At 36.8% G+C, this 13,516-nt stretch overlaps 1 protein-coding gene and 1 non-coding gene across 12 annotated transcripts in view; both read left to right on the top strand.

Annotated features, from left to right (window-relative positions):
- The window catches only part of LOC126210497 (uncharacterized), a 502,330-nt gene that overhangs the window by 472,056 nt on the left and 16,758 nt on the right, over positions 1-13,516 (top strand). For all 11 annotated transcript variants that reach the window (XM_049939742.1, XM_049939737.1, XM_049939739.1 and 8 more), the window contains 2 exons: positions 156-376; positions 12,054-12,138. In XM_049939742.1, coding sequence (XP_049795699.1) covers positions 156-376; positions 12,054-12,138 — 306 coding nt within the window. The remainder of the gene's footprint in view (positions 1-155; positions 377-12,053; positions 12,139-13,516) is intronic.
- Trnat-ugu (transfer RNA threonine (anticodon UGU)) lies at positions 11,721-11,795 on the top strand. The gene has a single exon. It is a non-coding gene; the product is annotated as a tRNA-Thr (tRNA).

Below are 13,516 nucleotides of genomic sequence, written 5' to 3'. Positions count from 1 at the left end.
GGTTGTAAAAGACAGGATATAGTTGTTCTACAAACAATGGACAGCATTGAAACCCAGCAACTGATGAAAAATGCCTACAAATAGTAACAATAATGTAAGAATGATCACAAGACACTTAATTAGTGAATGTGAACCGAAAATCTTGTGATTCACAGCTCCACATCCTTCAGTCAAGAAGCGTCCGGCCAGTATTCTGCAAACTTCATCCAGTAAGAAGTTTCCTTCCAGTTCGAAGGATAAGTCATTAAAAGGAAAAGGCTCAGCTCGCAAAATGCCAGATTTCAACAGCATTCATAAAGCCCCGTTTGAAAAGATGGAGTCTATTGTTGACTTCAGTCACAGACGCCAGAAGTGTGTGAGAAAATTGGAAGATCAGGTATGACAGTTACAAATTTCTGATTTTTTATTTATTTATTTCCCATTTAAATGCTGCAGTGAATAATTTATATGTGGGTCATTCCAACCACACCTTGGTACCTATGGTCTTAGCTTTTGGTATATTATCGCATATTTGTTCCATTTATGGATTTAAGTAAGAACCTAAAATATTTTTGCTCTGTTCCAAGTGGTTTGTGTTTTACAGGCAGCTAAAGTTTTTGGAATTTCACAGCCGTAGCTTGTCAGGTGGAGGAACTAAATGTTTTCAAATATATAAATTAATTTATATCATCCTTATTTACCAATTCATTATTATTATTATTATTGTTATTCCAAAGTACTCAACCAAATGAAAAACAAAATTAATGGGTTTTTCACTCCTTCACTGTTTATTACTTAACAAATTTCAAATGCTTCCTTACAAGGTACTGTATTTACATATTGTTTTCTTTAACAACATCCATTTTGCTTTAAAAACTTGAGAAGTCAACAGTATTGAGTAGTTCAAACAAGATTGATTATATTGCTTGAGGGAATATTATTTAAAAAAATAATAATTCTAGAATCTAGGTCATTGTTCTTTAAGTGCCTTCGGTATTTTCGAAAATTGAATATAAACATATGTCATGAATGCTTGAGTAAACTGTAAGTTCTCCTATTCACTGTGTTCAGAGAGTCCACAAGTGTAGTGACATGCAGGACACATGAATCTTCTCTCTCAGACCAGAAAAATGTCTGATGGACTATGAGGATGTAGAAATTTTATAGGCAGATCTTTCTCTTTGCCGCATATATCACCAACCATATGAAAATACCATAACTTGGCAAAAATGTGAGCTGTAAAAAATAAAAATAAAAAAAAACACAGAACATAAATCATTTAGTTCTGCAAATAAAGTTTGCCTCTTGTTATGCAAAATGGATGTTAGATCTGGTTTTGCATCACTACTGATTCTTGTAGCCCCAGTTATTCCTGGTTATACATTGGTTGGGAGTTGTAGAAAGTTCTTGTCCTTGTAGCAATTACATTAGATTAGCACTTGTTCCATAGATCATGAATACGGCACTTTGTAATGATGTGGAATGTGTCAGGTTAATAAAAGGTGTCTATACAAGATATTACATGACACTCAATTTTTTTTAATTTTTATATATATATATATATATATATATATATATATATATATATATATATATATATATATATATATATATATATATATATATATATATATATTTTATTTTGAGGGGTGGGGGGGGGGGTTGGGAAATTACCCACTTCCTATATCCAAAAATTCCTCTCATTCTGGAAACATCCCCCAGGCTGTGGCTAAGCCATGTCTCCGCTATAGCCTTTCTTTCAGGAGTGCTAGTTCTGCAAAGTTCGCAGGAGAGCTTCTGTAAAGTTTGGAAGGTAGGAGACGAGATACTGGCAGAAGTAAAGCTGTGAGTACCGGGCGTGAGTCGTGCTTCGGTAGCTCAGATGGTAGAGCACTTGCCCGCGAAAGGCATAGGTCCCGAGTTCGAGTCTCGGCCGGGCACACAGTTTTAATCTGCCAGGAAGTTTCATAGGAGGAGTTGCCATTAAGAATTTCTTTTAATTTGCTATTAGGTAAGTGACCAATGACTTTTGTGGCAGCATAATTTACCCCCTTCTGAGCTAAAGTTAGATTTAATCTTGAGTAGTGTAGATCATCCTTTCTCCTAAAGTGCGCGTCATTTATGTTGGCGGCCGAGTTTAGGTACGTTCTGCGCATCTGACGTCACAAAACACAGTCAGCCAATGAACAGAGAACTACGTTGCCAGATCTCGACTGCAGTGCAGAGCATGGACGAGTGTCTTCAGTTTTAGAAACGTTCACTCATAAATAAAGTAATAGAACAAAAGTAATTTCTTGATAGCAGACTTTCTTTTATAGAAAGTTTGAAAAAAGCATTCTTTATACCAACTGCTTCATATTCTATTAATTAATTAAACAAAACAAGCAATAAGACTCCTAATTCAGGCGATAGCAAGGAAAGGTGTTTGTATCAATCTCATGAACTGCTTTTTCGCAATAAAGAACAGCGCAAATTGTTTATTTCCTATTGTACTTCGACGAAGCGTGTATATACCAACGGTGTTTGTCAGTATTTTGCGTAACGTGTTATACTTCTCAAGGAGTAGCGAATACAAATGAGCTGCGTTAGCGTAATGGTGAAGGTGTTGGGCTTCTATGTGAAAGGTTATGAGTTCAATCCTTGTGAGGTGCATAATATTTTCTTTATTTAAAAACAATATTGAAGTGCCATGCTTAACGAATTTTATTCGTTTGAATGCAATTTTTCGAAATTTCTAGTGCTTTGTCTCTTCATTAACCCTTTCGCTGCTGCAGACACGTGCTCCCCGCATTCCGCGCTGTGCGCGATTTTGTCATCACTGCACTGCTCGCCTGTGCAGACACATGGTGTTCCCACTGCTTTGACACACACTTCATTCGATTTCACAAAAACTATTTGGCCCAAAAATTTGATTTTTACACATATTCTTGACTGATACCTTTTCCCCATAAATTACTTAATTTTGTTTCGATGTTCAACGCAGTTATTGTGCAGCATTAATGCAGTAAACCATTGCACGAAATTTTGAAGAGTTTGCAGAAGTAAAAGTCCATAGCGTATACTTTCCATATGGTCGATTTTAGTTGCCACAATGTTGAGAATGAAATGTGGACAAGATACCTAAATTTCATATAAAATTTACTGTATAACATCATCTCATTTAATTTAAGTACCACATAGGTGTCGTATGTAATATTGAGAAATATTCCGTCTTTCGCGACTGTAATAAAAGTTTTATTTACACCGGGCGCGTTTGGCTTTATTTTAAAGCACTTCAATCAATGAAAGGTATGGCACATACACAATGATACTCATGTTCTCTTTCTTGTTTTTGTTCCACAGTCGCAGTTTTACCAATGGTATTGAAATATATCCCTCTTCTGCAACTGTAATAAGCGACTTATTTAGACCAGACGCGTATCTCTCTTTTGAAGCATCTTCAGTGGACAGTATTTTGTCTCCTCCATTGTCAAGTCACCTTTCGTAGTTTTGTGCTGCGGTAACACAATATTCAACGTTTGTGTTGGCTGATCAGTGTTTTAGCAAATAAATGTTGTTTGTGTGTGCCACACACAAAAATTAATTTGACATAGCTCAGAGGACTTCACTGATAGACGGTATATTCAAGTCCTAATGTTTTTGTAAGTCCACAGTTTTGTTTAATGTATTTTGTGTGCTGCCTTTTGATTGATTGAAGTGCTTTAAAATAAAGCCAAACGTGCCCGGTGTAAATAAAACTTTTGTTACAGTCGCGAAAGATGGAATATTTCTCAATATTACATACGACACCTATGTGGTACTTAAATTAAATGAGATATTGTTATACAGTAAATTTTATATGAAATTTAGGTATCTTGTCCACATTTCATTCTCAACATTGTGGCAACTAAAATCGACCATACGGAAAGTATACTCTATGAACTTATACCTCTGCAAACTCTTCAAAATTTCGTGCAATGGTTAACTATATTTAATGCTGCATAATAACTGCGTTGAACATCGAAACAAAGTTAAGTCATCTATGGGGGAAAGGTATCAGTCAAGAAGATGTGTAAAAATCTAATTTTTGGGCCAAATAGTTTTTGTGGAATCGAATGAGTGTGTCAAAGCAGTCGGAACACCATGTGTCTGCACAGGCGAGCAATGCAGTGACAAAATCACGCACAGCGCGGAATGCAGGGAGCACGTCTTTGTAGCAGCGAAAGGGTTAATGCGGCCGTGGTGGCTTTACTTCATGTACTGCGCGCTCCCCCCTAAACGTAAGTTTGCGAACTATGCTATACTATGGCGCTGCTTCTCTTGGCGCGTGCGTCGTGTGCAACTGGCAACGCAGCAATCTCCTGCGTCTGGGCGGGCATGCGTGAGCCGCCAAGATAAAAGAATTCAACTATAGTGTTCTAGCCATGTACACTGCTATTACTTTTGAATTCGTTCGGATTGTTAACAACAAATTTCATAAGTGAATATATATATTGTGAGGCTACAGTGAAGAATTCTAGCTCTTTAAATAAGTGTCTGCAGAATGATCTTGGATGAGCTCCAGCAATTATTCTGATTACATGCTTTTGTGCAATGAACACTCTTTTACTCAATGATGAGTTACCCCAGAATATGATGCCATACGAAAGCAGAGAATGAAAATAGGCGTTGTAAGCTAATTTACTCAGATATATATCGCCAAAATTTGCAATGACCCTAATAGCATAAGTAGCTGAACTCACATTTCAGCAGATCCTCAGTGTGTTTTTTCCAGTTCAACCCCTCATCAGTGCATACACTTAGAAATTTTGAATATTCTACCTTAGCTACCGATTTCTGATCGAAGTCTATATTTATTAATGGTGTCATTCCATTTACTGAGTGGAACTCAGCACCTGAAACCTGAAATTTGAGACTCGAAGTTCAAGGGGAGAGAGAAGTTTTAGGCCGCACCTCCAAATCAAAACAATGTTGGTCCATTGTAATATGAGACATAATTTAGGTTGAATGAATGACGATACAGCTACAGTAGTTTGGTTCGAGTCGTAAGCTTAGCAGTTAAGCTATACCAGGTAGCCATTGCTATGCGTCAGGCACTCTGTGCGTATTTATACGAGTACCCTTCCTTTTTCACGTGCTTGTCTGGTTTGAATTGATTGCTTATTTTTCTTTGATATGATAAATGCCGTTCTCTTTGTTATAGGTGTTAACGTCACTCTAAGCTAAAAATGTAGTACTATACTGTGTCATGCATTGTTTGTTGCATTCTGTGTTTACGGCCTCTCACCCTCGCGGCATGGCTTGCTTTTGTGCACGCTACCGCCGCTTACAATTAAGAAAAAAAAAAGAGAGGGAATCGTCTCATTAGCGAAACAATGGCAAGAGACTGCTATTTGTTGTTACTTACACTGCTGCTTTCTTTGATAATGATCAACAGGAACCAAATAATAGAATTCGTATGATGAATATGTTCTGAACGAGAGGTTAGCGAAAAATTTTCTCCGTTTGAAAATTTTTGCAGATGCCTCTTTAGTACATTACATTCTGCACAGAAATTAGAGTCATCTTAGATTTAAAAATCTAGTCAATTGCCGTGCTTCATTTCTGACTGTATCACTATTAGGCACAAGAATAATACGAATATAAACATGACATGATATGTATATTCTTCCGCGTTTGCTGTTGTCTCACTCTAGTTTCGTAGTTTATTAGGCAGACAGGTTTTAAATGAGATGGCAGCAAACACGAAAGAATACATGGCAAAATGTTTATATTCGTATTATTCTTATGGTGAAGAGAATATTGCATGTGATTCACAATTCATAAAATTTCCTATTAGCAACCATCTCTTCTCACAGGTAAGAAAAAATTCAGAACATAGAGTTGGCCATATTGACAAACATCCCAAACAGTCTTGCCAGTCGGATTTTCATAGTACGTTGAAATGATGCTAAATTCGAAGATGAACAATACTTAATTTGTATTTACTTTGTTGGATAATGTATGAAAATGCAGTGATCGAAACTCGGGGCGGAGAAAAATGCTAGTCTTCAACCTTTTTTTAATTTATTTACTGACACAGAGGTTTTGGCGCCAGTATTTATCTTTGTGCCTGCAAAGCATGCCTGTGTAGCACTACATTTATTCGACGACAGAAGTTAGTTGTGGCGGCACCTACCAACATTTTTCAGAACTTCCGCTTACTTTGCACTCGATTCTAAGCCGCAGGCGGTTTTTTGGATTACAAAAACCAGAAAAAAAGTGCGGCTTAGATTCTAGTAAATACGGTAGCCTTTGTTAATGTAGCACAGTAGTTTTTATAATATTTGGCTGTTTCTGGGTCATTACTCTTTCCTGTTGTTAGCAGTCTGAATGTTTTTCATGCTATTCTGCAAAGGCCAGCAAGTTGAATCAAACATTATGTTAGAGATAAGATTTAAGTTAATATTTGTAATATTGGCTTAGAAAAATTTGAGAAGTCCATTTATTGTTGTTATCTACCTGTCCAGACATCGCTGGAGTTTCCTTCTTACCTAAGTGTCTTATAGTACCACCTATACCTCACTCTGTTTTACCATCACTAATTGCAAAAAAACTGACCTCTGTGCTTCGAGCTGAAATTCATTCTGATGCAAACACAGATTCATTAAATTATATTTATTTTTATACTGGCCAGCTCAGCCATCACTGGGGAAAAAAAAGTTTGTGACTTTGCTGTGTTTTAATGTGGTATTAACTTGTTCAGCTGCCACACTAACTTATCAGTGAAGTCCCCAACTGACCTTCAGCACCGTATAATTTCAGTTGTGTCAGTTGAAAGCCACTGACTGCACTGTATAGAATCTTGTTCATTTAATGTCTGAATTATTTTCCTCGAATTTTGAGTGGAGAAAACTGACAATACAATCTTTTAATGGACACTTGTCACAATTCCTCAGCATACATTTTCTTCCTGCTCCTTCACAAACATTGCATGAAATAAGGTCTTTGTAATTCATTCCTGTATAGCTCCATGAATCAGTAGAACATTTTGATGTACTGTGTGTAAGCCACTAAGTGTGTGCTATTGATGCCAACCAAAATGTGCAACTTAAATGTCAGAGAACAAAATTTTGAAAAACCAATTTTTAAGTCAGGATATTCCAGTCGAAAAAACTGAGTAGAGCCCGTGAAGATTATATGAAATCAATTGTTTTGTTTTGTATGGTTTCTTCCTATACTCACAGCTTCTTTCGTACCAGGCAAGTGCTATACTGCTCATTATTCTGATAAAACATAGTTATTAACTCGGTAGTTCCAGGACTCAAATTTTCTGTGTTAAAATGCTGCTAAAAGACACTTCTCTTCGAATAGTTTTTGAGCTCCAATTAAGTGCAGCCGGAATTGTCAGCACCTGAAGCTGTTTGTTTTGTGATGTAGTGAGTAATTCATTGTTAGTGACATCAACAAGCTTGTCCATACCTTCAGATTTTTTCGCCACATTTATTTCCTAGTCTCTCTCTCTCTCTCTCTCTCTCTCTCTCTCTCTCTCTCTCTCTCTCTCTCTCTCTCTCTCCTTCCCCCCCCCCCCCCTCCCCCCGAGAAATGGTAAATAAACTTTAAGAACAGTTAACATTTTTTGCTTTATGTTTTCATGCACTCGCACTCGTTTTAATTTTTCTTTGCCACAGGGTAATCTACTATGTTTGTCGAGGGTATTCAGTTCCATAAGGGAACATCCAATTTCGCTGAATTAAGCTGCTTCCCCCCACCCCCACCCCCACCCACCCACCTTTTGCAGGATGTAAAGTTTTTGTCCTATTTTCGCTTTGTAGCCCTTTGATGAAATTTGTCTACTCTGTGATCTGGTTATAATTCCAAGTGTTTTTTTAATTGACAATTTGTTTCTTGATGGAGTGGCAGTAACCCCTTTTTTAAAACCATATACTATTCAGAAGCACACATTGATGGTGAAGACGTTTTTAACTTTACGCTTGCTTCCATTCTCAGTTTTAAGAGAATTAAATTAATGTCAGACAGTTCAGTAGATTGTATGGCTGTCCCAACACTGCATTTCTCCATTACACAGCAAAATAAAATAAAGTGTTGAAAGCACTGTAACTTGTCAGGCTTATCACAATAATTATTGTCCACTGTATTATTTAGAGGCTGGGCTCAGTTGTCAGTTGGAATATGTCATTCACAGCTACTTTGACACTGTTTTAATATATCTTTTTCTCCTATATGAAACTGGAGAATTACTTACTAAAATAGCTAAACTATACATGCCTGTACACAGTATAAATGAATGTTGTTCAGCAGTTTGCGGAAATGAGGGAACAGTGGTATGATGCTATGCACTTCTGCAAAGCTGTAACATACTTGATTCCAAAACTCGTACGGGAAGAAGCAATAGATAATCAGTTCAAAGCATTACATAAAAACAAAGGAGTAAACATCCCATTCATTTCATTTTCTCGTTTGATAAAGTATATTGATTAGAACAAGAATAAAAAATGGTTTTTTATTATACTTTTCCCTTGCAATGATATTGCTCTTAGTGTGGGTCTCCATATTTGGTTTTAAAAAATTTGAACACTCCAACTAAATATTTTTTCCTGGATGTGTGAAGAAATTTCATAACTTTTTAATTCACATTTCTCTGAACTCTTTACATATTGATTTATAGTAAACATTTTTATCAGTATTTGTGGGTGAATACGGAAGAAATAACATTATTTTGTATATTTTAACATACTTTATTTCCTTCACTCAGCAACCAAAATTTGTTAAATTCCAAAAAATTTAATAGGCTGTAAAATCTAAATGGTTTGTGATGGAGCAGAAATACTTTGGTTCCTTAATTAGTATTATGAAAGAAACAAATACGCTAAGTTGTAGAAAATCTAAGACAATAGGTGTCTCTTTTTTGGGGTAGGATATCCATGTGCTACATGATGATGCAGGGCTAAGAAAAGCATCACTGGCTTCTTTTCTTGTGAGTAGATTGGTAGTGCTTCAAATTTGATTCACCAAGAAAACTATTCCTCTTCTCAAAATTTCTGCAGCTTATATCTTAAGGATAGTTGAACACAAATAGTGTTCTCTGCAGCCATGCTGCTCGTGTTTACATTGTGAATGGCCATATTGGAAACAAAGCATCCACTTTCATGGTCATGAATATCTGAATCTTATTGGCTATTCGTATGCAATGTGACAATTCAAATTGAAAAAATACTATAGGTTGGTGTGTAAGTTAGTAGCATTTTTGTTTTGCATGTTGGTATTCTGATTGCTTTGGGTGTATTTATTAAATAGTGGCGCTGATGACCTCGATGTTGAGCGCCCAAAAGCCCCAACACACACATATTAAATAGTCAGTGGAGCTAGAAAATGGAGTGCCAAATTGAGAAATGGGAACATATTCTTCTGTTTGAATTCAGTAGAGAGGTAAAGCAGTGGAGGCAACTGGAAACAGTTGCGCCATGCGTGAGGATAACGCCATTGGACAGAGCATGGCAAGAAAATGGTTTTCTCATTTTAAGGAGCATCATTTTAACATCAGTGACTCCTCATGTTCAAGATGATGATTGGAGTTTGATGAAAATTGTTTAAATGCATTAATTCGCATCATTGTACCCAAGAACTGGCAAATGTGATGAACTCTGATCATTTCACTATAGTGTGATATTTGCATGCAGTGGATAAGATTTAAAAATCAGGTGTACGGGTACTGCATGCTCAAAGCCAAAATCACAAAAATCAGCAGGTGGCCATACATGCGTCTGTTGCTCATCATCAGCTGGCTCATGAGCAGTCTCAACTGCTCCTGTCATATATTGTTACTGATGACGAGAAATGGTGTTTTTATGGTAGCATAAGAAAAAGAAAGGAATGGTTGTGTCCAAACAATGGAGCAGCTCCCCCTAAAAAGACCTGAGCGCATCAACAAAAAATAATGTTCTGCATTTGGTAGAACAGAAACAGTGTGCTATACTACAAATTACTTGGCTAAAGTGTAATCATCATTGCTGATTTATTGTGAACAACTGAGATGTCTTGCAGATGCAATTCAAGAACGACAACTGGGAAGACTGCATGAAGTGATGCTTTTCCATGATAATACTCACGTGCGTTCCGCTAAACTGACAAAAAACAATATACAGAAGTTGGGTTGGGAAGTCATTCTGCGCCCAGCTTATTCACCGAATCTTGTGCCCTCAAATTTTCACCTTTTCCTCTCTCTGTCAAATAACGTTGAAAGAATTTCCTTTCCGGATGACAATGCGCTCTGAACATGGCTCGATGAGTTCTTCACTTTACTTTGATACAATTCCCCGCAGTTGTTTAATGAACAATGTTAGAGCATATGGACTATCAGACCAATTGTGTGATTGGACTGAAGAGTTCCTAGACAGAACACAGCATGTCGTTCTCAATGGAGAGAAGTCATCTGAAGTAAGAGTGATTTCAGGTGTGCTGCAGGGGAGTGTCGTAGGACCGTTGCTGTTCACAATATATATATATAAATGACCTTGTGGATAACATCAGAAGTTCACTGAGGCTTTTTGCGGATGATGCTGTAGTATATCGAGAGGTTGTAACAATGGAAAATTGTATTGAAATGAAATGCAGGAGGATCTGCAACGAATTGACGGATGGTGCAGGGAATGGCAATTGAATCTCAATGTAGACATGTGTAAGGTGTTGCAAATACATAGAAAGAAAGATCGTTTTATCATTTAGCTACAGTATAGCAGGTCAGCAATTGGAAGCAGTTAATTCCATAAATTATCTGGGAGTAGGCATTAGGACTGATTTAAAATGGAATGACCATATAAAATTAATCGTCGGTAAAGCAGGTGCCAGACTGAGATTCATTGGAAGAATCCTAAGGAAATGCAATCCGAAAACAAAGGAAGTAGGTTACAGTACACGTGTTTGCCCACTGCTTGAATCCTGTTAACCTGTGTGGGATCCGTACCAGATAGGGTTGATAGAAGAGATAGAGAAGATCCAACGGAGAGCACCGCGCTTCGTCACAGGATCATTTAGTAATCGCGAAATCGTTACGGAGATGATAAACTCTGGTGGAAGACTCTGCAAGAGAGACGCTCAGTAGCTTGGTACGGGCTTTGTTCAAGTTTCGAGAACATAACTTCACTGAGAAGTCGAGCAGTATATTGCTCCCTCCTACGTATATCTCGCGAAGAGACAATGAGGATAAAATCGGAGAGATTAGAGCCAACACAGAGGCATACCGACAGTCTTTCTTTCCACGAACAGTACGAGACTGGAATAGAAGGGAGAGCCAATAGAGGTGCTCAAGGTACCCTCTGCCACACACCGTCAGGTGGCTAGCAGAGTATGGATGTAGATGTAGAAGACCACGCGATTTCTACAGTTGCGGATTTGAAAAGTTACCCCAGCATTGGAAGACTGTTTTGAATAGTGAAGGAGAATATATTATTGATGCCTAATGTCTCTGTTCTGTGTATCTGTTGTATTTTAACTATATATGACGGTAGTATCTGTTCCCGAAAGAACAGTTACCATGGATGACCATGCAGCTTTGCTAGAAATGAAATGATAATTAAATGGACACCCTAGCTGCAAACAGGCGTCGATGTACTTCATTGGGGACATGTTGAAAATGTGTAATGAGTATGATGGGCAAACATCTATTAGGTGCACTACGAATGTAGTGGTGTGGGCATGTTGGGAATGTGGATCTCAAGGGTAGCGTGCCAGGGATAAGTCCCTGCAGTCGCACTATCCTCTGTGCCCGCGGTGGCTCAGATGGATAGAGCGTCTGCCATGTAAGCAGGAGATCCCGGGTTCGAGTCCCGGTCGGGGCACACATTTTCAACATGTCCCCAGTGAAGTACATCGACGCCTGTTTGCAGCTAGGGTGTCCATTTAATTATCATTTCTGTTGTATTTACTAAAAATATGGAAAAACGCTATGGAATTACATATCAACCAAATAGTTCATTTATGGAAGTACTATTTTGCTTTTCTTCTTTAATTCATCTGGGGTTTTAGGTAACCAAATTACAAATGTACCTTATACTTAATAAGTTACATACCATTCTAATTATTTTGTCAATTTGTAGGCAGTTGATGGCAACGACAAAGAGGTACAACTAAATCCATTTGCAGTTGTCAAGCCAGTGGAGAAAATGGCACGAAATGCTGTCAGTAAGTGCATCAATATTAGATTTTATATTCTATGTTCATAAAAATGTTAGTAGGTCAGAAAGAGACACGAGTTTTGTGATGTCAAAAAGGCAGTTTGACAGCCTTTGAAAATGATTAGTTCGTAGTACAGATAGCACTATCATGGTAATATGAAAATTGAGAAGCAGGCATTATATTTAATGGAATGTACACCATAACTTGTTGTTGATAACCTCACAATTCAGTAGTGCAACATTCTTCTGCTGGTCTTCTATACAAGAGCTCCCTGTATCTTTACCACCTCTTAGTGGTGCTATTCCAGCATGGCGGATAGTAGTAATATGTGGACCAATTCTTACCACCTTTCAGTAGCTATGCGTGAAATTGTTTCAATGAAAAAGGGAAAGCATTGTTGCAGTAAAATGATACAAGACATGCACAATAAATACAAAAAACATTAGTGAAGAAACCACTTTTTGAATGTAAAAAAAGACTGAAATGTATTGAAACTTTTCCGGGTTATTCTACCAGAAAAAGGCCATACTTCAATTTTGTCACCAACACAGTAAGGTATCAGAAGAACTTATTTAGTATTCAATAGTCCATATCAATTCAGGCAGGCTAGGAAAAAAATCTTACCTTTGTAGTTTAGGATGTTATTGAATTTAGCATATGTTAAAATGAAGGATTAAGTAAGGAATGTACATTTTTTTCCCCCCAAAAGAATTTCTGCTCCGAATTTCTGCCTTCCAAAGATGACACTGCACATACCATTTTGAGGATGCGAATTTGGAAAACATTTTCAAATGCTGTATCTCTAGAAAAGTTCTAGATATTTGTTGTTTTTTTATTATTATTATTATTATTATTATTTATTTGAAAGATAATTGCTTTATGATTACAAAGAAATCCTCTATTTGGACTTAATGTGTCAAAGTTCTTTTACTATAGCGTTCTGAACTTTTTAATAATTTATGGAAAAAACCTGTTTTAAAAAATGCCAATCCATAAAAATTTTGATATTTTTTTTAATTATTATTATTTATTAATTTTTTTTTCTTTTCTTTCTGTTAATTAGTACCATATAGTTCTACATTCCCTGAAAAGGAGAGCTTCCACTCTTAGTTTGAACAGGTTTTATAAACAATTGAAATTTTTTGCCATACATAAAACCTGTTACATTAACACTTTATCACATAACAGGCTCATAAAAATCAAAACCTAGCCTTATTTAACCTAATTTTAGTTTTGAAAGATGGGTAAGAGACTCATTTTTCAAGCATTTTAAACGGTTCCAAAATATATGTGAAAGGTCCAAAGACTTAAAGGTTTCAATTTATACAACGCCTGTGCACTCTGTTTTGTACTGAAATTAGTTAATGTACTAAAAATGTGTTCC

This window comes from Schistocerca nitens, chromosome 10 (assembly GCF_023898315.1).
Source record: "Schistocerca nitens isolate TAMUIC-IGC-003100 chromosome 10, iqSchNite1.1, whole genome shotgun sequence".
NCBI classification, from domain to species: domain Eukaryota; kingdom Metazoa; phylum Arthropoda; class Insecta; order Orthoptera; family Acrididae; genus Schistocerca; species Schistocerca nitens.
The sequence above is the reverse complement of the archived record's forward strand: the minus strand, read 5'-3'. Positions and strand labels throughout refer to the sequence as shown.